Source organism: Bos grunniens, chromosome 22 (assembly GCF_055505025.1).
Source record: "Bos grunniens cultivar Pamir isolate PY7600 chromosome 22, Bosgru_T2T1.0, whole genome shotgun sequence".
Classification (NCBI taxonomy): domain Eukaryota; kingdom Metazoa; phylum Chordata; class Mammalia; order Artiodactyla; family Bovidae; genus Bos; species Bos grunniens.
This window is the reverse complement of record NC_141186.1, coordinates 56235970-56262307: the sequence shown is the minus strand read 5'-3', so window position 1 is coordinate 56262307 and position 26338 is coordinate 56235970. Positions and strand designations below refer to the sequence as shown.

The window sequence follows — 26338 nt, the reverse complement described above, 5'->3', positions numbered from 1 at the left end:
GTCTCTTGCGTTGGCAGGCAGATTCTTTAACCACTGAGCCACCAGGAAAGCCACACGTTTCTTTATTTACGAAGAGGTGAGCTCTTACCTAGGATCCCATTGCCATCAGAGACTGCATTTCATGTGCCCCTTGGTGAGCCGAATCCATAAGGCAAAGGGGAAAAGACTCTTTCCCACCCTTAAAGTTAAATACAAATATCAGAGAACCTTGGTGCATTCTTCTTCTTTTTTCCCACCATTTATGAAGCTCTTTCCTGACCATCATAGAATTTGGAGAGGATTTTAATGAGAAGAAAGCACAGCCACATCTTAACAGTGATAGTCTCTGGATGGTGGGATTTGGGGTGATTTTAACCGTACTTGTGTTTTCCTAAACCTTCAAAATCTTGCATAGTTTTGGAGCTGAGTAGAAACAATGGTTGCATAACATTGTGAATGCAATAAATGCACTAAATTGTAAAGTGTACAATTTTACGTTATGTGAATTTCACCTCATCCGAAAGATCTCCTGCAATACTACACACGTGATTTCATAGTCATTTACGAAAATGAGGTTTAGGACTTTAAGGCTCAAAGGCACTTCAATCAGCAATCACTCTCCCACTCCCATGTCCAATCTTAATTCCAGGCGTCCAGCCTGCAGCGCGCTCCTCCGACCACCAGGGGGCTCTGCGGAAGCCTGGCGTCCCCACTCGCGGGAGGGCGCCTGCTCTTGCTCTTGCGCCTTCGGAGCACGTGTGCGCGCGGGGGGCGTGGCCCGCGTGGCCGCCTGAGGGGCCGGACGTCGCCCACTAGGTTGTGTCCCGGGTCCCTCCCGCCTGACTGAGTGACTTCATGTCTGACAGACTTCGTGTCTGACTGAACTGCCGCCCCGAATCCTTGCGAGCCCCCATCTCCTCGCTCCCCGGCCCCAGCCTTCTTCCGTCCGGGCCGGTCCCCGGCTTCCATCTCCCACCCCGAGCGAGTTCCCGGTCCCGCCTGCTGTCCTCCGGGGGGCCCTCGGTGACCCCGGCCCCATGGCGCTGCAGGCGCTGCAGAGCTCGGGGGTGGCCTTCCGCAAGATCCTGTCTCACTTTCCCGAGGAGCTGAGCCTGGCTTTCGCCTACGGCTCGGGGGTGTACCGCCAGGCGGGGCCCAGCTCAGACCAGAAGGTGAGCCCGGGAGGTCCCTTTGCCTTCGGTCCCTTCCGAGCCCTGGAGCTGCCGGGCCGCTCTGCGCATCCCCGTATCAAGTCGCGAAGTCCTGACACAAACCCTACGAAAGGGCTCTTAGCAGAGCGGCAGCCTGAGCTGCGCTTCCAAAGACACGTAGGAGTCCGCTTGGGTCTAAGAGCGGGAGATGCAGTTATGTGGAGGGAAGAGCTGGTGCCGGCACAAGACGGGAAAAAAAAAAAAAATATATATATATATATATATATATACACACATACATACACTTGCCAGGTTCTCGTTCAGCGTTCTCAGCCTTGGCTGAACATTGGAGTTTTCTAGAAAGCTTAAAAAAATACTGATAATCTGGGTTCCAGTTGCGGAGATTTCAGGTTTAATTGGTCTAGGCTTTGGGAATTTAAAAAACTTCCCAGGTGATTCTACTACGCAGCCAAGCTTGAGAATTACGTCTCTGGCTGTAGGAGAAAATACAAAGTGATTCTCCTGACTTTGGGAAGCTGACGGACAGATGGTAGGTAGGGTTCGGGCATTTGCAGGAAGGGAGTTAGCGGGTGAGCAGTGTATTTGCTCCGACCAGGCCATTTCCCAAGTGTCTGTTTAGGGCAAAGCATTGTTATTCTTCAAAGTTGGCGGAGCACCAGAGCGGTGAGGGTAGAGGTTTCCTTATGATTGTAGATTTTTTTTCCCTCTTCTGTTAAATATATGGGGGGAAAAGTTTGCTTCAAGGTGGAGACAAGATTCAAGACATCCAAGAGTGGCCGGCAGTTATTGTCTATTTAGTGAGGCTTTTAATTGGCTTTGACAGAGGCTTTTGAGCCCTTGCTGAATTAAGGTTGGAGGAGCAGGAGTCGAGATAGAGATGTTTTCTGTACGTGCAGCTTGTGTTCTGGACTGGGTTTCTTTAATAAAGGAAGGAAATGGTATGGTGCAGTCTGCACTAGGGCCTCACTAGATTTCCTGGCTGTAATCTTTCAGTTAATCTTTGCCTATTCACTTCCTGCTGAGGCCATCTATACCGTGGCTTGAATTTCCTGGTTCCCACCTATACTAGTACTTAAGTAATGTGTTTATTTTGTATTTTATTGTGCTCGGTCCCTCAGTCTTTTCCAACTCTGCAACTCCATGGACTGTAGCCCATCAGGCTCCTCTGTCCATTGGATTCTCCAGGCAAGAATCCTAGAGTGGGTTGCCATTTCTTCCTCCAGGGGATCTTCTGACCTAGGGATTGAACCCTTGTTCCTGCGTCTCCTGCCTTGGCAGGTGGATTCTTTACCACTGAGCCACCTGCAAAGCCCCCTAATTTAAGTAGTACTTTAATTTGGCAGCATATGAGAAATGATAAATTTGGGGCATATAGGAAATTATAGATTAGGCTATTTTTTCCCTAACATATGTTAACATAAAATTGTTAAAAACGTGTCCACTCAAAATCTTAACTATCACCACTAGTTTTTAGGAAACTCAGAGTATCCTGATTCTATAGTCATCTCTTCATTTTCCTGTGAAGATTTTCCTTTGAGCAGACCTGGAATTCTCTCTAAGAAAAGGTCTTTCCTTTTCCCTCACCCTCGTTGCCTGCAAGTTCACAAGTAGATTCCAGCACCTGAGTCTGTCCCAGCTGAGTCCCTGCCTCGGTGCCCTGGTTACTGGCAGGCAGCCTCGTGTGTGGTGGTGCATCCTTTGTCTGACCTCCCTTTCTGCTGCAGGAGCATTTCTTACCACGGCAGCCAGTCTCCCTCTTTGGACCATCTGCCACCACTCTATACCTGCATCCCATCCAGCCCTACCGACCTAGACACAGCTCCCAGAACATGCCCAGCTCTCGTCTCCTCCACAAGAGCATTTTCATCCAACAGGACTCCCCCCAACCCCATTCCTCAGGCCTTGCCTAACACTTCACCAAATCTGCTTAACTTGTGCATTCTTGAAGACTCAGACTTACCAGAGTCTTGAAGAGTGTCGTCTCATAGGAAAATTCCTCCTTCCTCTGTGACCCCATTCTGAGTGAAATTCCCCTAGGAAGTCGTTTTGCTAATAATCTGTCTTCTCCCCAGTTGACTTTGAGCTCTTTATCTCAGGACCCATCAGAGCTCATCCTAGATGATCAGGGAGAGGTTGGCTAATGGGTGAAGTTAAGATAACTTATTTCCCTTTGCATAATGCTTTATAGAGCTTGTCCACATGGTGTTATCTGATCTGAAAGAAAAGTGGAGCACATTTAACTATTTAGGTGGAAGACAGTGTAGCAAAGTGGTCTAGCCCAGAATTTGGAACCAGACTGTGTCTGTCATTCATTAACCGTGTGTCCTTGGGCAGGGAGCTTACTCTGTGCCATGGTTTCCTTTCATGTAGAAATGGGATAATAATGGTATCTACCTTGTAGGATTGTTTTGAGGATAAAAAGAGTTACTGTATGTATAATACAGAAAGTGTTTAAAAGAAGGCTGAAACATTACTTCATTAACCATTACTGTTCTTAACGTGAGTTGGCAAAAAGCAAAGCTCAGCTCGGTTCCACAGGTTTGCTTAAGTTTCTGACCCTGGGTCTGCTGTTAATCAAAGCTACATTGAGTTAGAGCTGTCCGCTCTGTCTCCGTGTCTTTCTAGGAGTTAAAACTAAAATCCGTCTCTTTTCTTCACCTCCCAGAATGCAATGCTGGACTTCGTGTTCACAGTCGATGACCCCGTTGCGTGGCATTCAAAGAACCTGAAGAAAAACTGGAACCACTACTCTTTCCTAAAAGTGCTGGGGCCCAGGATTATCACTGCTGTCCAGAATAACTACGGCGCCGGCGTTTACTACAACCCTTTGATCACATGTGATGGGAGGGTGAGTGACTTCGGGCCTCTGTCTTAACTTGGGTGGATATTAACCTTTGTTCTTAGAATCCCAGCTAAATATGTGTGTTCTTACAGTCAGGAAATGTTCACACTTTTGCTGGATGAAGGTGGTGGATGTCACTTTTTTTTTTTTTTTTTGCCTTTGGCCGAATGTTTTTTGGTTGGGAAAGATTGAGGGCAGGAGGAGAGGTGGGTGGCAGAGGATGAGATGGTTAGATAGCATCATTGATTTGACAGACATGAGTTTGACTCTGGGAGATGAGTTTTGACTCCACAAGGTGGTGAAGGACAGGGAAGCCTGATGTGCATGGGGTCACAAAGAATCGGACACAGAGACTGAACAACAGCAGCTGTTTCTTGGTGTCAAGTTTTAGTGCCTCAGCAGCACCCGAGTGCCTGTCGGGCGTACAAGTGGTGGGCCCACCCCCAGAGTTCCTGACTCAGAAGGTCTGGGATAGGGTTTGAGGATTTGCAGTTCTCCCTCACTGAGAGGTAATTGTCCTGTAATGCTGTGCTGGTTGTAGGTGTGTGGCGTAATGACTGATCTTACTGCGGGTTGATGACCACGTAAAGTCTAGTTAACACCCATCACCATACATAGTCGGTTTTCTTTTTCTGGTGATGAGAACTTTTAAGGTTTACTCTCTCAGCAGCAAGGGTTTGCATTTCTTTTTTAAAATTTTATTTATTTTTAATTGGAGGATAATTGCTTTGCACTACTGTGTTGGTTTTTGCCATACATCAGCATGAATTAGCTGTGGGTATTACATATGTCCCCTCCATCTTGAACATACCGCCACCCCATCCCACCCCTCTGAGCTGCTGCCGAGCATCAGGTGAGCTCTCTGTGTTGTATAGCAACTCCCCACTAGCTATCTCTTGGACACATGGTGGTGTATATTTCAGTGCTTCTCTCTCAGTTTTTCCCACCTTCTCCTGCCCCCTGGATTTGCATTTCTAACAGGCTTTCAAATGATGCTGATGCTGCCCGTCTAGAACACACCTTGAGAACCACTGGTTTGGTCAGTGGGAGGGATGGGCAGACCCATTATGGATCAGGGTGGAAATTAATCTTATCTGTACGGAGAGGCACACACTCCCAGGGAGAAGTTGGAAGTGAAGAGGGGATCATAGGTAGTTGGAAGACTGTGGTGCCCAGTGGGAGGAACCCCTCGGTGCCATCGGTGGAGCTGAATTTGATGATGGGTGTTGGAGGGCAGATGAGCACCCCGGATCCTGGCGGAGGGTTGTCTGGCTGCGGGGACCCTGCCCAGTGGTCATTCCGATGAGGAGTCCAGGCTCTAAGAGGACAGCCGGGAACTTAGCATGACCTCAGTGTGAGAGGACCAGTGGGAGCTGAGGCAGGGGCCTCCTAGAGTTAGCTAGGCGAAGGATGACTGCCACGCCAATGCTGCACCAGGCTCCTGATGGCTCAGGGCAGACGAGTCACCTGGGGATCTGTGACGCTGATGCTCCTGGGCGGTGGACCACACTTTGAAAGGCAGGAGGCTGGAGTACCGACTTGAGAAGGATTTTGCAGGCCTCTCTGAGTGAGGCAGGGATGAGCGCTGTGGTTGGTGATGTCTGCATCTCCTTTGGGCCGGGCGTTTACTTTTCTGGTTGCCGTCAGGTCCTGCCTCCCAGCTGTTAGGCGCCTGTGGCAAGAAGGGCTCTACAGTGCGGTGGCCGGAGTGGAGGGAAGGCGGTCACTCAGCCCAGCCCCGAACATCCACGCTAGTCATGGAGCTCGGAGCTCTATGCTTTCTCCAGTATTAATGTTATCCTGAGCCGACCTCTAATTAGTAGTTTCAAACAGTATTAAAGCTCCAGTAACAAAATGTTTGGGCATAATTGTGTGCCAAAGGGACTGTACTTTTTAATGGAAATTCTTTAGCTACTTTTTAGATATTTGCAGCCTGCGAAGGCTGCTTGCATACTGAAATTCAGTGAAGTGAGTCTGAGAAGATAACTGTTGGAGCAAATGGGATTTTGTAACCAGGAACAACTGCATTCAGGATTTTGTATAAGTTATTACTGAAATGAGCTTGACTGTAGTTCCATGTGTTTAGGGCTGATAAAGAGGTTTTATGTTTGCATGTTGCATTGTAATTACAGAGGTGTTTGAAGTAGTCAACTGTGAAAGAGAAATTCACCGTGTGAAGGATGTCAGTAAAAACTTTGAGGAAAATTTCTCATTCTCTGCGATGAAACAACACTGGAGCCCAGACTGAAATTCAGGGACCTGGTTTGGCTCTGCTCTGCCAGGTGTCACCTCAGGCACATCGTTTATTGTCTCTGAGCGTCAGGTTTCTTATTTCTCACAGGAGTGTGAACTGTGCCACGTGCCTGTCAGGACCATTGTTTTTATTGATATTTCCAGTCCATTGAGGACCAAGATTAGACAACCTAGAGAGCCATCTGCCTCTGACATCACAAGTGCCAGAGTTAAAACTGTGGTCATCGCACCATGAATACCTCAGGCGACAGTCTTGGGAACTAATTGCAAAAGATTTCATGGAGATGTGTGTTTTTACAAGGTAGGCGGTTTTTTGAGTGGCTTTGGAAATCAAGCTTCTGCCCTGGTCAGAAATTTAGTTCTTTATATTTTGCACTTGCACAAGGGTCCATATGGCATTTTGCTCTTTTTCATGCACGACTCTTTTCTTTTCCAGCTTATCAAATACGGAGTTATTAGCACCAGTGTTTTGATCGAAGATCTCCTCAACTGGAATAACTTATATATTGCCGGTCGACTCCAAAAACCGGTGAGTGAGTGTTCTGTTAGGACTGTCTCTCCTCTCCAAACCTGACCTTACTTTGACCTTTGTGATTGCATTGGCATAGAAATGAGCTTCAGACTCCTTTTCCTGCGTACAGAATTTGTTGCCAAACAGTATCCAGGTATTACACTGTTGCTTCCCTCTCTCTCAAGATTCTCCAGGTGTCTGAATGGACGAGACTCAGAGTCAGTCCGTTCGAGTCTGGAGGATGACAGGGGAGGCGCCCAGGCCGCAGTAGAGCCTCTATCAGCAGACCACCCCCCCACCCCCACCCCCAGATCACCATTTCTTCTAGAATGCCAGTGCCACGGGGCACTGCTTGTCCACCAGTTTGTCCCGACAGTGCCTGGGATCCCGTTTCCGCGGCCTCCTTGTTTGAGAGGTTGTTGGAGGAGGCCGCAGGGGCAGGTTTTCCCCCGGGCTTCACTAGAAGTGAAAGCCAACAGCAGTGCGGAGGACCTAGACTTCCGACACGCATTCACAGATACCAGGCTGCTGCTTTTTTGCAGACGTATAGTCTGTATCTGAGAAGGGTATCTTCATAGTTTAAGATATAGACGAAGTTGTCACAATTGCTGATCTCCCAACAAGGATTAATTTTTCTTGAACTGTCAGAGGGTCTTCAGCCCCAAAGAGGGTTCACAGTGTTCTCAGACACCTCTTGTAGGTGACTTTGCTGCCCCTTCTTTGTCAGCTATGGCAAGAGATTAGAGAGTTTTATATAATCTTAGCTCACTTGGTTGTGTGATAAAATCTCTACTGATATGTGTGGGAGGACCAGATTCTCTTTCCTTGAATTTAGGCTGAAAATTTAACAGTGTAGCTCATTTGATCAGGGCGATAGTTACATGGATACAGTGTGCCACACTCAGTTGCTCAGTCACGTCCAGCTCTGTGTGACCCCACAGACTATAGCCCACCAGGCTCCCCTGTCCGTGGAGTTTTTCAGGCAAGAATACTGGAGTGGGTTGCCATTTCCTGCTCCTAGGGATCTTCCCAGCCCAGGGATCGAACCTGTGTCCATCAGCAGGTGGGTTCTTTACCACTGTGCCATCTGGGAAGCCCCCATACTACACTTGATCTTAGCCAAAAAGTGTGGGTACATCTATACGTAAAAATCTGCCAAGCTGTGCTGGGTAGATTACTTTGCTTTACTGTATGTAGTTTTACTTAAGTAAAAGCTTGTTTTACGTCCAGAAACAATATATGGGTTCGTGGTTAGTCACTTCAGTCGTGTCTAGCTCTGTGTGACCCTATGTACTATACCCTGCCAGGCTCCTCTGTCCATGGGAATCTCCAGGCAGGAATACTGGAGTGGGTGACCATGCCCTCCTCATAATTGAGGAAATAAATGTAATTGGATATTTGTAAATATTCCTTTTCTTTCCAAGTTTCTTTTTAAATACACAAAATATGTAGCTTGATAGGAAGATGAATGAATGTGGAATTAGAATCCTTGGGTCTTACTCATTCCTGCTGCTTATTCACTGTTTATGTGACATTAGGCAGCTTGTTTTATACTTCTCTGTGCTCAGTTGTGTCCAACCCCCAGGACCGTACCCCACCGGGCTCCTCTGTCCATGGATTTTCCCAGGCCAGAATACAGAAGTGGGTCGCCATTTCCTTCTCCAGGGTATCTTCCCGACCCAGAGACTGAGCTCTCTGCATCTCTTGCGTCTCCTGCGTTGGCAGGCTGATGACCGCTAGTGCCATGCAGAATGGGAATAGCAGTCCTTGCCCTGGCTTCTTCACAAAGGTGGTGAAAAGTGGGAGCAGGATGCCAATACTGGAAAGAACACAGGTGTTTTCAAGTCAGACAGTTCCAGCTCTGACACCCCCTAGCCGTGTAAACTGGCACCAGGGACTTAATCTGCATGGGCCTTGGGCCTCCCTCACCTGTGGCTGAGAGTGATGTCACTGACCTCAAAAGGCATTTGAGAAATGCCTGGATCTAAGATGCCTGGCACCTAGCAGACATTGAGGAAACCATCTCTCCCTTCTTTGTGTCTTCACCTGTCTCAGTCATTTTGAGATAAAATGAGGTGTTGAATGTGAAAATGTATTCTCTGTACTATGTTTTGTTCTTGTAATATTTAAAGTTTTTTTTTTTTAAAAAACAATCTATCCAGCACAGCTTGGCATTGTTGTTATTGTTCAGTCACTAAATCACATCCAACTCTTCGCAACCCCATGAACTGCGGCATGCCAGGCTTCCCTGTCCTTCACTCTCTCTCAGAGTTTGCTCAAACTCCTGTCTGTTGAGTCGGTGATGTCATGTGACCATCTTGTCCTCTGTTGTCCCCTTCTCTTCTTGCCCTCCATATTTCCTATCATCAGGGTCTTTTCCAGTGAGTTGGCTCTTCACATCAGGTGGCCAAAATATTGGAGCTGCAGCTTCAGCCTCAGTCCTTACAGTGAATATTCAGGGTTGATTTCCTTTAGGAGTGACTGGTTTGATCTCCTTGCAGCTCAAGTGTCTCTCAAGAGTCTTCTCCAACACCACAGTTCAAAAGCATCAATTCTTCAGTGCTCAGCCTACTTTATGATCCAACTCTCACATCCATACACGACTACTGGAAAAAACCATAGCTTTGACTAGACGGACCTTTGTCAGCAAAGTAACATCTCTGCTTTTTAATATGCTGTCTAGGTTTGTCACAGCTTTTCTTCCAAGGAGCAAATGTCTTTTAATTTCATGGCTGCAGTCCCCATCTGCAGTGATTTTGGAGCCCAAGAAAATAAAGTCTGTTACTGTTTCTACTTTTTCCCCATCTATTTGCTATGAAGTGATGGGACTGGATACTCTGATCTTAGTTTTTTGAGTGTTGAGTTTTAAGCCAGTTTTTATCACTCTCCTCTTTCACCCCGATCAAGAGACTCTTTAGTTACTCTTCACTTTCTGCCATTAAAGTGGTATCTTCTGCATATCTGAGGTTTGTGATATTTCTTCCTGAAATCTTGATTCCAGCTATGATTCATCCAGCCCAGCATTTCACATGATGTACTCTGCATATAAGTTAAATAAGCAGGGTGATAATATACAGCCTTGAAGTACTTCTTTCCCTATTTGGAACCAGTCCGTTGTTCCATGTCTGGTTCTAACTATTGCTTATTGTCCTGCATAGAGGTTTCTCAGGAGACGGTAAGGTGGTCTGGTATTCCCATCTCTTTAAGAATTTCCCACAGTTTGTCGTGATCCACACAGTCTAAGGCTTTAGTGTAGTCAATGAAGCAGAAGTGGATATTTTTTTTGAATTCCCTTGCTTTTTCTATGATCCAACAGATGTTGGCAACTTGATCTCTGGTTCCTCAGCCTTTTATAAACCCAGCTTGTACAAATAGACTGCAGAAAACAGATGTGCCATGAAATCTCAGAATGTAAGCACTGGAAATGACCTCAGATTTCATCTAAATATCACATATCCTGATAAAATAAAAACATCAGTTCAGAGCAACACTCAGATACACTCAGGTCATTTAAAACTGCATTTCTCAGCTTACTTGGAGAAGACAGTGTTCTTGATAACAGTGATAGTCCCTCAGGCTTCTTGGGCTTTCCAGGTGGCTGCTGCTGCTGCTAAGTCACTTCAGTCATGTCCGACTCTGTGCGACCCCATAGATGGCAGCCCACAAGGCTCTGCCGTCCCTGGGATTCTCCAGGCAAGAACAGTGGAGTGGGTTGCCATTTCCTTCTCCAGTGCATGAAAGTGAAAGTGAAAGTGAAGTCGCTCAGTCGTGTCTGACTCTTTGCGACTCCAAGGACTGCAGCCTACCAGGCTTCTCCGTCCATGGGATTGTAAAGAACCCGCCTCCCAATGCAGGAGACATAAGAGACGCGGATTTGAACCCTGGGTTGGGAACATCCCCCGGAGGAGGGCATGGCGACTCACTCCAGTATTCTTGCCTGGAGAATACCATGGGCAGAGGAGCCTGGCAGGCTACAGTCCATGGGGTTGCAAAGAGTCGGATGCGACTGAAGTGACTTAGCACATGTGCACAGGCTTATTAAGAAGCTTCTCAGTTAAGTTCAGTTGCTCAGTCGTGTCCGATTCTTTGCAACCCCATGGACTGCAGCACGCCAGCCTTCCCTGTCCATTACCAACTCCTGGAATTTGCTCAAACTCATGTCCATTGAGTCAGTGATGCCATCCAACCATCATCCTCTGTCGTCCCCTTCTCCTCCTGCCTTCAATCTTTCCTAGCATCAGGAAAGAAGCTTCTAGCACAAGAAAATTAAGCTATCTTAAGAACCAATTGAGGTTTTGAACATAACATATGAAATTAAAGATTAAAAATCATAAATGGATAAATCAACTCTTCCACCTACACCTGCCTCCAGTTTCTCTTTTCTGCAGAAGTAAATCACTGTTAAATGGAGAATTCTTAGGATAACTATCTTTAAACTATTTTTACCCCTGAAAGTGTTAGTCGCTCAGTCATGTCCAACTCTTTGCAACCCTATGGTCAGTAGCCTGCCAGGCTCCTCTGTTCATGGAATTCTCCATGCAAGAATACTGTAGCGGATAGTCATTTCCTTCTCCAGGAGATCTTCCCAGCCCAGGGATTGAACCTGGGACTCTTGCAGGCAGCTTCTTTACTGTCTGAGCCAAATACAGATTTTTTTTTTTTTACCTCTAGGTGGCAGCAAATATTAACCAAAGGAACAAATCTGATACAAAGAGTTGAAAGCCTTTGGATGAAAATAATGGGTGAATGAATATCTTAAGAAAGAATTGTGAGAATGAGTGTAGATTTTTTGTTTTCATGTGTCTTAAAAGGAATTACATTAAATTATGTTGTCTGAAGCTCTAAAATTATCCTCCATGTTACAAATGGAATAGGATTTGTCAATCACTAGCAGTTTAAGTCTTTAAAAGGAATATGCAAAGGGCATATGGGAACTCGTCTGTGCTTCTCATATGGCTTTGCTGTGAACCTAAACCTACTTTAAAAGATAAAGTTTATTATTAAGAAAATAGGAAAGAATATAGAGGAGTACTTTGCTTAAAAAGATGGACATTTCTGGAAAAAATTGAGTACAAGTTGCATTTCTATTATGCTTTACGGTTACCTTCCCGCATCATTGAGGAGACGGCCCGGTCTTACTTCTAGTGCAACTGCAAGTTTGCGTTATCGACCAAGCCATTTTCCAAGTCGAGAAACACGTAAAGTATTTAATAGAATCTCGTTGTAGCCAGTCTTTAGGCCAAAGAAGTCTCAAGTTATATTAGTATTTATTCCTCTAATTTATTTAATGTAAGTTGAATTTTTGTATTTCATGTTTTTTTTTTAGTGTGTGGATAATTTGGCGTAAATATTTAAAGCAGTCACATTTACGAACAATGGTATTTTGCCACCTTGTTAAGGGAATTTTAATTTATTTTAATGTATTCATTTCAATATATTTTTTTCTTTTATTTACTAGTCATATAGCTTTTTTTTTATAATAGCTTTATTGAGATATAATCACACATACTTCAACCCTTTAAAAAAGTGTATGACTCAGTGGTTTTTTTAGTATATTCACAGTTTGCAAGCGTCACCATATTGTAACTTCATTGACTTACTTCTTTGTAGTAGAAAACCTCCCCCAGTGGTAGAAAGGGTCCCTGAATGAGATTTGGAAGGCCTGGCTCACTAGTCTTGGCTCTGCCTGGCTGAGAGCAAATCTTTGAGCCTCTAGCCTTTGAAAGGAAAGATTGAGCCATTCATTTACTTATTCAAAAGACGACTAAGTTTTTTCTCTGTGTATGCCAGAAGAATTAAAAAAAAAAAGACAACCACATTTCCAGTTTCAAGCGCCTACAGTCCAGTAGGTAGATAATAAGGTTTTTTTTTTTTAATCCAGCTCAAATGTCTACTGTTTCTTTTTGGTCCTTAAGCGAGTCCATTTAGAAAAATCGGCCTTTCTGTTCATTTGGAACGGAAAACTGCTATGGGACGTGTCATTGGATTAATGGTCGAGTGTTTGAATGGGGGGCGGTGAGGGCTGTGTTCTTTGTGACTATAACTTCACTCTTTGCAATTCAAGCTCGTCTCCATGTGACTATTATAGAGGAGACCATGTGTGACTTTGTCCTTTTTTCTGTCTTGAAAGGTACTCACAAATCTCTCCAGTTGGGCTTTTGAAAGTCCCTTCGAGTGTTAGGCCTCCTCTCTCTCCAGTGAGGATATTCCCCTTGGCAGTAGAGCTGATGCTCGATCTGTGGTTCAGGTCGGGGCTTTCCCAGTAAGATACAGACAGCTATTCACAGATCTGAGGGCCTCCCTTTTCTTCCGGGGCCGCCCTGGCAGTGTCCCAAGAGCTCACTGGCTTCTCACTCTAGACAGCAAGGGACAGTGCTGCCAAGACAAGTTCCGGGCTCACCTGCCTCTGGAGAACCAGAGGAGCATAGTCTCCTGAACTCACGTTTTTCCTTTGAGTTAGGATGCTTTTATCTTCATTCTCTTAACCTTAAGTAGCAAACAGACTGCCTTTTAAAAAAGAAACACCTAAGTAGAAGCTTTCTTAGAGAACAGGAGTATTTTTCATCAAATAGGAAAAATTTTCCCAAACTTACTCTTTCCTTTGCAACTTTGATTTGTTAGTATCTCAAAATAGCTTCTATTTTCATTGAGTCTCTGTGAAAGTTCACCTCCCCACCCCCCTGCAAAAAAAAAAAAAAAAAAGAGGGTGAAGAATTATTGAGCAGGACCTGGTGAATGAGGATGAAGAATAGGAAATAATAAAGAGGCTTCACAGGCTCTCTGGACAGGTCCTGGTCTGGGGTGCCGCCTGTTCCTCAAGGGGAGCTCTTTTAACGCTCTGGGTCTCCGTTTCCCCATTAGTGAGATGAGGAGGCTGCCCTCCTAGATCCCCAATTCCATACGGAGTGTAAGGCTTGGGAAAGTTATTCTAGGACTAGGCAGAGGAGTTATTGTAGGACCTTCAATTTTGTCTTAATCATCTTCCAGGATTAAAAGTTAAGCAGGACAGAATGCGTGAATAAAATGTCTGAATACTCAGAGCTGGCTTTGCCAAGTACAAGGGTGTTACCCTGGTCTTTGCCATCAGCTCATTATGCAACCCTGGGCAGGCCATGCTCTTGGACTGCTCCTTGCTTTGACTTTCTGCAGATGTTTGTGGTAATTCCAAACTCACTGAAGTGCTCCAAGGCTTAATTCAGGGCCATTAAGTCCTTGTAATTATGAGGAAGGAGGAGGCAATGTGGAATTAAGTAGCTTACATACCATATGAAGCTTTGTATGTTGTAAATATTCCATTTAAAAAAGGGACAAAAGGTAAACGGTAGAATTCAGGTTCTTCAGTTCAGTAGCTCAGTCGTGTCCGACTCTGCATCCCATGGACTGCAGCCCACCAGGCTTCCCTGTCCATCACTGACTCCCAGAGCTTGCTCAAATTTGTGTCCATCGAGTTGGTGATGCCATCCAATCATCTCATCCTCTGTTATCCCTTTCTCCTCCTACCTTCAATCTTTCTTCAATCAGGTTCTTAAGCCTGATTTATAAAATAATTGTTTTCTAATACTGCTTTTCACAATTAATGAAAAAACAGAAGAACCTGTACTTTGGGATGTACATCATTCCCATCTTTCCTTGCTATCTGCTGCTGCGTCGCTTCAGTCGTGTCCGACTCTGTGGGACCCCGTAGACGGCAGCCCACCAGGCTCCCCCGTCCCTGGGATTCTCCAGGCAGGAACACTGGAGCGGGTTGCCATTGCCTTCTCCAATGCATGAAAGTGAAAAGTGAAAGTGAAGTCGCTCAGTCGTGTCCAACTCTTAGCGACCCCATGGACTGCAGCCTACCAGGCTCCTCCATCCATGGGATTCTCCAGGCAAGAGTACTGGAGTGGGGTGCCATTGCCTTGCTATCTAATACACTTTTAATTTGGAGTTTGTCATACTGTTTGTGTCTTTTATGTGTCATCTGAATTTTGCCAGAAATGATCTGTGTTTGATAAATGAAATGCAGTCTAAACCCTACTTTCTGGAACACGAGGAGAGTTTGCTTACAGCACTAAAGGATCAGAGACGGCAGCTGCGTTTCAGATACGTGAGTGTCCTCAGGAGGAATTTCTAGACCCACTGCTTGCTTAGAAAGTCAATCAGAAGCAGCATGATGGTCCACAATCGTGTCAGGAGTGCACACTGGCACAGTCGCTACAGAGACCAACGTGGCAGTTCTGGTTCTAAGCTCGTGCCTTAGAGCAGTGCTGTTCACACGCAGCCCCTGGAGCAGCATCAGCGTCACCTGGGAACCTGGCAGAAATGTACCCCGGCCTGCCGAGTCAGAGTCTCTGGGGATGGGCCTAAAACTGGGTGTTTGAACAGGCCCTGCAGGAGACTCTGATCTCCTAAAGGTGAGAAGCCCCGGCTCAGAGAAGCGCATGCGCTGTGCACCAGGAGACACACAGGGAAGCTCCCTTCAGCTGCGGGCTCAGCTGCGGGCTCTCACTGAATCTTCCCCGCAAGCTCGTAAGCCTGGCTCAGGTACGAACCCCGTCACAGAGGCAGTGAGAGACAGGGCGTGAGCACATGCTGGTGACCGCAGTGCCGTCTTCACAACCAGTCAGACACACTGGAGCAGTTTGTATCTCGATGGGAGGGGAGCACAGACAGCAGTTTCTTCTAGCTGGTTTTCTTTCCCTTTTCCTTACTCAGGTTCAGATCAGTTCAAAATAGAGCATGGCCTGCTCAGGTTAGATAAGAACAGAGATGAGTTCTGAATAAAGAAGTAAAATGCCTTTGTCTACCATAAAATTAAATGAAGAACAAAGAGATTAAAAAATAAAATTCTCAATTTCTCAAAGGTCATTTATTCCATTTTGTACTAACTTTTTCAAAACTCGTGGGGTTTCCTCATTTAGAAAAATATTTATTTTGTTTTCTTTCCTATGTCATGAGTTCTCTGATTTGGGCTTAAAACAGGAGACTCCAGAATTAGATTAGTAACTATTTCATGTCAACGGGCCTAACACTGCAGTATCTTCAGGGCTGAGGGTTTTGGACAGCTCCAGTGCGTGTAGTAACACCCAGGTTGGGCAGTGCCCCACTTCAGGAAGTCTTCTGAGCGTCCTGCTTTTCCAGGTGAAGATCGTGGCGATGAATGAGGATGTGGCCCTCCGCTCGGCCCTGGATCAAAACCTAAAGAGCGCTGTGACCGCGGCTTTCCTCATGCTCCCCGAAAGCTTTTCTGAAGAAGACCTGTTTACAGAGATCGCCGGGCTCTCCTACTCAGGTTAGTAGGTTTCGTGCTGCACTTCCTGCCGGAAAGAGATTCGCTGTTGGAAGATGGAGCAGGCCCGACCCCCCCGCCCCTCGCTGGCAACAGAGGTCCTGGTCCCAGCACCTCTCTGAAGGTCTCTGCAGGAACCTGCCATCTGCCTCCTTGCCCCCAAGGTCTCTTCCTTTTCACATCTCTACATAGGCTAACCCTTCTGTTGTTGTTATCGTTAATTTTTATTTTGAAACACTTTCAGAGTACAGGTAAGTTTCAGTAATCATCCAGAAAGCTATGCCCTTTCCCCAGAAACGACTCACACTTGTTTTATCATTCTCTCTGTATCAGTGATGTTCAGAAGTTGACAGCAAAACCCCCTGGAGGGCCTGTCAGAACAGACAAGACAGTCGATTTGGGAGGTCTGGGGCGGGGTCCCCAAAGTCTGTATTTCTCTCCCGTTCCTGGTGATGCTGATGCTCCTCCAGGGACCCACTTTGAGAACCACTGCTCCCTCTCTGCACGTAATACGCCGCATGATGCATGTTCTTCTGAACTGTTAGGGAGTCGGGCACACGTGTCACATCCCCTTTAGGCCCATTACTTCAGTGTGTGTTTCCTAAGAACAGGGCATCCTCTCGCAGAACCACAGTGCAGGCGCCAAATAGCGACGATGCATCACTTCTATCAAACTGATAAGTTTCACTTCTAATGTTGTCGGTTGTCCCCATAATGTCCTTTCTAATATTTTACCCTCAAGTACATGATCCCGTCAGGGATCGCATAATGTATTTAGATGCCATCTCTTTTATCTTTTAATTTGTAATGTTTCCTCAGCCTTTCTTTGTCTCATATGACACTCACATATTTGCAGTCGGCAGACCAGTGATGTTGGTGCCCTGATAAGCAGTGTTTTCTCCTGTCTAAGCAAACTGGGGAGACATTTGAAGGTCAGGCCAGTATCCTATTTCTTACCAAACTTTCCCTCGAGGGTGAATTTCCACTTACGATTCTTGCTGGAAACAGTCTTTACTATGATGGGTGCAAAGTGGTGACTTGGCCACTCCACCTTTCCTCATATTAAGGAAACCTTTCTCCCTTGTTCTCCATTCATCTATTTATTTATCTGAATATTAACTTCTTTTCCCCTTAAGCCAGCTGTGCTCCTCAAAGTTATCAGGGGGAGGGGGAGGCCAAGAGGACAGAGCCTGGCCCCTCACTGTAGCCTTGGCCCCAGGAGCCCCCCAACGATCTGTTTAATGTGTTAAGAATTTGTGTATAACTCCATTTTCAGAAAATTAGTCTGTCTTCTAAACCATAGTTTGAAAACCACTATCTTAAATATCCCTCTTTCCCAACTTTTAAGTATGAGTCAGAGAACTCTATGCTCAAATACTGCAGAGGCAGCTGACTCGTTCTCTGAATCCCTGTAGAGATAAGATTTCATGGAGACGCCGTGCTCACAGAGACGCGAAAGGTCTCGCTCTTCAGTCTTGTTCCCAAAATGTGTGTATTGTGACCACAGCTGTCATGCAGCACGGGTGAGAAGGAAGGTAAAATAGCCTTGGTCTCGGTTGCTTCCAGCATCTCATGGCAGCCTCGCTGCCTGTCAGCAAAGGCCAAGGGGACAGCATGATGGGGCTGCTCCAGGAGGAACGTGTGGGGAGGGGCCCTCTGTCTGGGTGCCTCCCCGACCCCGCTCACCTGTGAGGAAAGGTGGACCTGAACCTTCGGTCGACTTTGTGGGAGAAGATGCAGAGCCGTCCTCTGCTCTGATCACGTCATCAGCATCAGCTTAGTGTTAGGTGGACTCCAGGTTGCTGCTGTTGTTCAGTCACTCAGTCGTGTCCGGCTCTTTGTCATCCCATGGACTGCAGCATGCCAGGCTCCTCTGTCCTTTACCATCTCCCAGAATTTGCTCAAACTCATGTCCATCGAGTCGGTGATGCCATCCAACCATCTCATCCTCTGTCATCCCCTTCTCCTCCCGCCCTCAATCTTTCCCAGCATCAGGGTCTTTTCCAATGAGTCGGCTCTTCTCATCAAGTGGCCAAAGTATTGGAGTTTGAGCTTTAGCATCAGTCCTTCGAATGAATATTCAGGACTCATTTCCTTTAGGATTGCCTGGTTTGATCTCATTGCAGTCCAAGGGACTCTCAAGAGTCTTCTCCAACACCACAGTTCAAAAGCATCAATTCTTAAGTGCTCAGCTTTATTTATGGTCCAGCTCTCACATCCATACACAACTACTGGAAAAACCATAGCTTTGACTATACAGACCTTCGTTCACAAAATGACGTCTCTGCTTTTTAATACGCTGTCGAGGTTCGTCATAGCTTTCCTTCCAAGGAGCAAGCTCTTTTAATTCCATGACTCTAGGATTTCTCTATAAATTTCAAACATTGACTGAAGACATTTATTTACAGACTTTAAGTAAGCATTCAAGCTGCTTTCAATCTTGAGCTGACTTTTGTTCCACCTCCTGAAAGGACCATGTCATACGCTCCTGGTTTCTCCTGTTGTTTAGTAAACACTTGCTGATTCATAGCAGAATCATCTTCTGCTCCGCTTCTTCTAGAATATTCATTAAGAGCTGCTGTATAGCGATGCTGTTCCATAATCAGTGGGTCCGTAAGTGGGTAGGTGGGTGGATGCGTAGGTGGGCGGCTGAGCACTTACCCTTTACTCCACCACGTATCCTCATGGTGCCGTCTCCGCTCAGCAGACGTGTGTGTCCTGTGTCTCCTGTGCCACACACTGCACTAGGCCGGGTGCGAGCTCGCAAGCGAGATGCGATGAATCTCCTCGTGGAGGTCATGTTCTTTTAGGGAGAGACTGACGGCAAAGAAGCAGTAGGCAGTTTCAGACAGCGGTGAGTGCCGTGAGGAGAAGAAAATACTGCAGGTTGAGGGTGAGGCTGTTTCTCAGTGGGTGGTTCAGGAAGGCCCTCCAAGGCAGGGGACGGTGTCTACGAGCCTGCCCGGGGCTGTTGGGGAAGAGCTGACCGATGAGTGCGTTGCTCCCCAGAGCCAGGTCTCACACCCTGCTGTGTCTGACCCCAGCCCCACAGCCTCTGGTCGCTCCCATTCCTCATCTCACTTCGTCCTGTTTTCTAGCCGTTACATTTGTTACTGTTTAATCAGCCTTGGTCTTCGAGTTTGGCCAAGTAGCCCATATCACTCATTTCACAAAGGCTGGCTTCTTTTTCCTGCAACACATAGGACATGATGCTTTATAGGTTCTCCCCAGAGAGGGCTGATTCCCACTCTGTGTGATCTCTACCTTGTGGATAAGACCTTTTCCAGAAAGTGTTCTCTAAGTCAGTTGTTTAGATTGGGAATATATTTTCCCATTGAAACATCATAATATATGATGGTTGTTGGTAAGCCAGGACACAGTGTAATTAATGGTTAACTAGCCTGTGATATGATGGAACTAGACTGGGATGGTGCGGTTGGGGAAGGATCTAGACCCTGCAGGCAGGTGTCTTCTGTAGATGTGAGACTTGCCCCAGGTGATGTGTTGAAAGACCAGCTTTTTTACCTGCCTTTTGTAGGCTTCTGAGAACCCAGTATCCTTGAATTGATACTGGGTTGATTGATGAGAACAGAACATTTAACAGATGAGAACAGAATTGATCCTTGAATTGATCAGATTATAATCCCTTCTGGAAACCACCCAAACCTCCCAAGCCCTTGGAATATTCCAGATTTCAAATTACTCACCAACCTCATTTTTACTTACAACTTGGACATCTATTTTGCACCTGTTTTCAGTTGAGAGAGGTGATATGTTGTCCCTAACCTGCGAAGTTCCGTTTCTCCCTGGCGGAGTCTGGGGGACATGGAGAAAACAGTTGTCTCCGTGTCATTGGACAAGTTCCTGCCAGTAATTGTTGGTGGAGGCAAGATCTGTCAGTATTACTAGCAGTAATAATAATAATAATCCCTGTATTCTGTGTAGTATTTGAGGATCACTTTAACTGCCCCAGGGTCAGTATTTATGGCATTATCATTATAAATGGTGGTGAGAAAGGAGTGGGTGGAAGATGGGAGCCTGCAGAATTGGGGAGCAGAAAGCCCTCTAATCCTTCAGTTATTCTTAGAAGTCAGCATTTAAGCAAACAGAAAAGGAAACCGAATGGACTTTTAAAGGGCCACCTTCACGTTCTTGTGAAAGTGCAAACTACTGACTAGTGTTAGGTAATGATCCCTGGTTTAACATTTATCAAGTGAATCAGCGTCCCATACCTTATATAAAGAATTAAGGATGCAATGTCTGCTCTAAGGAGCTTCACATTAGTCAACATATGTGGTCATAGTGAGTCAGTGGCAGACTTCAAAACAGCCCAGGTGGAAAAGGCAGGGGTGTGTAAGTGCATGTCCCATTCAGGGAGGGAGGAGCGGATGGATGTGACGGAGGTCCACGCTGGTGGCCGGAGAAAGGCACATTCTTTGTCATATGTCAGGAATGACTTTCGGTACTTTGATCTAATAACTCATTTCATCCTCACACACAACCCTTTGATAGGGTGCTATATTATTGCCCCATTTAACAGATGAGAAAACCAAGGCCCAGGTCTGTCTCAGGTCAGTTGTCTGGTAGATTAGTAGGTGGTAGCGCTGGAATCTGAGCCCACACCCTTTTTGTAACTTTGTATTTTGTGTTGGTGTATAGCTGATGAACATGCTGCAGTAGTTCCGGGTGAGCAGCAGAGCAGCTCAACCATAGACACGTATCCACCCTCCCCCAAACGCCCCTCCATCCAGGCTGTCCCATAACACTGATGGAGTTCCACGTTAGTCTTCATTCTTAACCACTGAAATTCACTGCCTCTCTGGTGTTTTGGAGAAGAGGTTAGACCCGGGTTGGGCAGGGTGTTGAAGACAAAGTGAGCAGATGGGAATTTGATAACTAAGAGCCACAGAAGTTTTCTGGCATTGCAAGCTGGGCCAGGATTTGTGGTTGTGGAAAGATAATTTTGCCAGCAGTGTGCAGGAGGGAGAAAGACTGAGAATGAGAACGTTTTTTCCCTCAGCACATAATCACGAGAGTTTCCTCTGCTGGACACCCTTCTAAGCTCTGGGGATAAGGCAGGCACGGCCCCGGCCCTCATGGCGCTTTCTCTGCAGTTGAAAAGCCCGACGGCAGACACGTGGCAGCACAGAACAGGGGAGGGGGCAGGCGTCACTTTGGTGCAACCAGAGACGGCCTCTCCCCAGGGGGACCTGAGCACTGGCGTCTGAGCACCCGTGAGGAGAGCCACGGGAGAGCTGACCAGGCAGCGAGGGGCCTGCAGGGAGGACGGTTGGGACCCGGCCGGTGTTGGGTCACCTCCAGAAACCCCCCGCCCCGTGGCACATAGCAGGCCCCTCTGCGTGTGGGTGGATGGACAGGGCGCAGCCAGTCTGGACGGCGATAAGCGCTCAGGCAGGGCCTCAGGACCACAACAGCCTCACGTGGAAACAGCTGCTCAGCTGGGTGTTCCGTTTAGTCACTAAGTCGTGTCCAGCTCTTCTGTGATCCCGTGGACTATAGCCCACCAGGCTCTTCTGTCCATGGGATTTCCCAGGCAAGAATACTGGAGTGGGTTCCATTTGCTTCTCCAAGGGATCTTCCCGACCCAGGGATTGAACCCACATCTCCTGCATTGGCAGGTGGATTCTTTACCACTGAGCCTCAGGAATCCCATTCTGTTTAGTACTTTGCTTTTTCTAATCATTATATTACTTCATGGAAGGCAGCATTAGTACAGAGTTTATAAGCTGGGGCTCTGCAGTCAGACTCCTGGGTTCACCTCTTAGCTTTAACCTTAATTAACTTTCTGTCTTTGGACAAGTTTCTTATCTCCTTGTGACTCAGTTTCTTTCTCTCTAAAGGAGTTTTTTATACGGATGAAGCTAAATCATACATGTAAATTAAATTGTTTGTGCCTGGCACATCGTAAATGCTCAGTAAATGTTATCCTGCATTATTCTAGATCCATGTTTGCTTGTATTAACATAGGGCTTCCCTGGTGGCTCAGACGGTAAAGAATCTGCCTGCAGTGTGGGAGACCTAAGTCCATCCCTGGGTTGGGAAGATCCCCTGGAGGAGGAAATGGCAATCTACTTCAGTATTCTTGCCTGGAGAACTCCATGGACAGCGGAGGCTGTCAGGCTATAGTCCTTGGCATCACAAAGGGTCAGACACAACTGAGCGACTAACACACACACCACACAGCCACTTGCTGTAGACAGAAAGTCAAGGCTGCAGTCAGACCTGAGTTTGAACGCTAGCCTCGTGAAGGTGCTGGAACCTTTCCGAGCCTGTTTTCTCCTTTGTAAAGGGGAAATAACTATTTCATAAGAAGATTTTCCATGAGATAATATGTATAAAACCCCAGCATCACAGCTCACTGATGGTTGGCGCTCAGAAAATGACTCCTGTCATTATTCATCACTGTTACTGTGTATCATTGCTGGCTGCAGAGACTTTCCTCAGGCTGAGACACCCTGATCCGCCCAGTGCTTCAGTGACTGGTGGACACTCAGGCTGCCTTCATCTACCATTGTTTTACTAATGACATGACTATGGTTCAGTTCGGCCAAATCTGTTTGGTAGGGAAGAGAGCAAAGGGAGACACTAGCTTCCTTGGACACGTTCACCAAACTGGGATTATGTCGCCTGATATACTAACCACTAAACTGGTACATGTTGGCAAATGATGCGTGTCAGAGTTAGCAGAGGACTTAAGTCAGGTAGAGTCACTTGGCCCTTCACAGTCCTTGAGGAACGAAAAACCCTTCAACCGCTGACATGTGCGAGAGAGAGAATGGGTTTCTTTTTCGGTGCCAAACTGTCTGAACGCAGCCTCAGCTACTTCTAGGAACAAGACAAAGCAGTGAGGAAGTGTCAGCTGAGTGGTTCTTAGAGAAAAAAAAATTAGGAATGAGTGCCAGCCCTCTACAGTGCGAGTGAACATCCCCATTTCTGGATCCTGGTGGAAGCCAGTTAGACTTTTCCTCTGGGGCGAGAGCTCCTACGATTTCTTCCATGACAGTCACACCTCTGCCCTCGCCAGCAGTGTCCCTGGGTGACGTGGATGTTGGGAGTGACTCTCGCAGTCATTTGGAAACATTTCCGCAGGCTTGGCAAGCCTGAGCGCTTGCTGAAGCCTCGCTCGGAACGCTTCTTTACTCGGTCACTAGCTGGTTCCTGAGCGTGCCGCGCTCCTGAAAGGGTGTCAGTCACCACCCGTGTCTAACGTTTCTGGGTTACTTACTGTGTGTCTGGTAGTGTTCTAAGTGCTTTACATGTACTAACTCATTTAATCCTGGAAATTCATGAGCCTGCTGTACTGCTGCTCCGTATTGTACTGTGTCTGGAGATCCCGAAGCCAGAGCAGGAGGGAGCTCGTGCTGGGCCCTGCAGCTTCTAGTCCAGCGTGCGGGTGAACACAGGTGCTCTGGTCCAGGATCCTCGCTCCTCCCCTTCCCTGTCCTGCAGAGCGCCTGTGTGGCACGTGCCCTTCCTGGCTCACACCGGGAACTATGGTAGGGACTGTAGGACCGCTTGGGGCTCCTCCCCGTTCCTGGCCATCTTCCTGTGCTTGTGTTTCCTTCTTTGCACTTTCCACCTTCTGAGGTACTGTTTATTTGTTGGGTTTCTTGTCTCTGGTCTTTGTTCCACCTCTAGGATGTGGAAGGCAGATGTATGTTCTTGCGTTGTTCACTCTCCTTTAGTGATTATAGTGGCACCTGACAGATACTAGGTGCTCGGTAAATAGTTAGGGGACGGGTGGGTGGGTGGATGGCTGTGGTACTGGTTCCTTCCTGAATCAGTATCGTAAACCTGATGCTTCCTGCACCTATTTGTGTTCTCTAAAGTGTGCAAGAGAAAAATTTATATATGATTCAAATGTATAGCACCAACGCATCAACTATTTGTTCTTACCTCATTCTCCTCCATGTGTGAGTTAGTGAAGTGATGATACAGTTTCTGCAGCCACGGAGATATTTTTGAGGATGTATTTTGAATGGTGTGTTAGGCTACCTCCTAGAAATGCTGCCTTAGTCACCTTTGTTGAAATAATAATTATTTTTTCCACATGCAAAAGAATGAAGTTGGACCCCTAACACACCCTACACAAAATTAACTCAAAATAGATCATGGATGGGTCTTCCCAGGAGTCACTCAGTTCAGTTTAGTCGTTCAGTTGTGTCTGACTCTTTGCGACCCATGAATCGCAGCATGCCAGGCCTCCTTGTCCATCACCAACTCCCGAAGTTCACTCAGACTCACGTCCATCGAGTCAGTGATGCCATCCAGCCATCTCATCTTCTGTTGTCCCCTTCTCCTCCTGCTCCCAGTCTCTCCCAGCATCAGAATCTTTTCCAATGAGTCAACTCTTCGCATGAGGTGGCCAAAGTACTGGAGTTTCAGCTTTAGCATCATTCCTTCCATAGAAATCCCAGGGCTGATCTCCTTCAGAATGGACTGGTTGGATCTCCTTGCAGTCCAAGGGACTCTCAAGAGTCTTCTCCAACACCACAGTTCAGTAGCATCAATTCTTCGGCGCTCAGCTTTCTTCACAGTCCAACTCTCACATCCATACATGACCACAGGAAAAACCATAGCCTTGACTAGATGGACCTTTGTTGACAAAGTAATGTCTCTGCTTTTCAATATGCTATCTAGATTGGTCATAACTTTTCTTCCAAGGAGTAAGCATCTTTTAATTTCATGGCTGCAGTCACCATCTGCAGTGATTTTGGAGCCCAAAAAAAAAAAGTCTGACACTGTTTCCCCATCTATTTCCCATAAAGTGATGGGACCAGGTTCCATGATCTTTGTTTTCTGAGTGTTGAGCTGTAAGCCAACTTTTTCACTCTACACTTTCATCAAGAGGCTTTTTAGTTCCTCTTCACTTTCTGCCATAAGGGTGGTATCATCTGCATATCTGAGGTTATTGATATTTCTCCCGGCAATCTGGATTCCAGCTTGTGCTTCTTCCAGCCCAGTGTTTCTCATGATGTACTCTGCATATAAGTTAAATAAGCAGGGTGACAATATACAGCCTTGACGTACTCCTTTTCCTATTTGGAACTACTCTGTTGTTCCATGTCCAGTTCTAACTGTTGCTTGGGGCCACCCAAGACGGGCGGGTCATGGTAGAGAGGTCTGACAGAATGTGGTCCACTGGAGAAGGGAATGGCAAACCACTTCAGTATTCTTGCCTTGAGAACCCCATGAACAGTATGAAAAGGCAGAACGATAGGATACTGAAAGAGGAACTCCCCAGGTCAGTAGGTGCCCAACATGCTACTGGAAATCAGTGGAGAAATAACTCCAGAAAGAATGAAGGGATGGAGCCAAAGCAAAAACAATACCCAGCTGTGGATGTGACTGGTGATAGAAGCAAGGTCTGATGCTGTAAAGAGCAATATTGCATAGGAACCTGGAATGTCAGGTCCATGAATCAAGGCAAATTGGAAGTGGTCAAACAGGAGATGGCAAGAGTGAACGTCGACATCCTAGGAATCAGCGAACTCAAATGGACTGGAATGGGTGAATTTAACTCAGATGACCATTATATCTACCACTGCGGGCAGGAATCCCTTAGAAGAAATGGAGTAGCCATCATGGTCAACAAAAGAGTCTGAAATGCAGTACTTGGATGCAATCTCAAAAATGACAGAGTGATCTCTGTTTGTTTCCAAGGCAAACCATTCAATATCACAGTGATCCAAGTCTGTGCCCCAACCAGTAATGCTGAAGAAGCTGAAGTTGAACAGTTCTATGAAGACCTACAAGACCTTTTCGAACTGACACCAAAAAAAAAGATGTCCTTTTCATTATAGGGGACTGGAATGCAAAAGTAGGAAGTCAAGAAACACCTGGAGTAACAGGCAAATTTGGCCTTGGAATACAGAATGAAGCAGGGAAAAGACTAATAGTTTTGCCAAGAAAATGCACTGGTCATAGCAAAACCCTCTTCCAACAACACAAGAGAAGACTCTATACATGGACATCACCAGATGGTCAACACCGAAATCAGATTGATTATATTCTTTGCAGCTAAAGATGGAGAAGCTCTATACAGTCAGCAAAAACAAGACCAGGAGCTGACTGTGGCTCAGATCATGAACTCCTTATTGCCAAATTCAGACTTAAATTGAAGAAAGTATGGAAAACCACTAGACCATTCAGGTATGACCTAAATCAAATCCCTTATGATGTGGAAGTGAGAAATAGATTTAAGGGACTAGATCTGATAGATAGAGTCCCTGATGAACTATGGACGGAGGTTTGTGACATTGTACAGGAGACAGGGATCAAGACCATCCCCA

General features: G+C 46.4%; 1 protein-coding gene across 7 annotated transcripts in view; it reads left to right on the top strand.

Moving 5' to 3' along the window:
• Positions 1–752: 752 nt before the first annotated feature.
• The window catches only part of LOC147348676 (phosphatidate cytidylyltransferase, mitochondrial), a 52383-nt gene continuing 26797 nt past the window's right edge, over positions 753–26338 (top strand). For 4 of the 7 annotated variants that reach the window (XR_015151840.1, XM_086368581.1, XM_086368576.1 and 1 more), the window contains exons 1-4: positions 753–1151; positions 3817–3999; positions 6683–6775; positions 15878–16028. Coding sequence is in view for 6 of the 7 variants with exons in the window: in XM_086368581.1 (XP_086224707.1) it covers positions 1017–1151; positions 3817–3999; positions 6683–6775; positions 15878–16028 (562 nt within the window). In the remaining variant the exon portion in view is untranslated. Of the gene's footprint in view, positions 1152–1438; positions 1681–3816; positions 4000–6682; positions 6776–15877; positions 16029–26338 lie in introns of those variants that run through there. The other 3 variants (XM_086368579.1, XM_086368580.1, XM_086368578.1) reach the window with 2 other exon arrangements.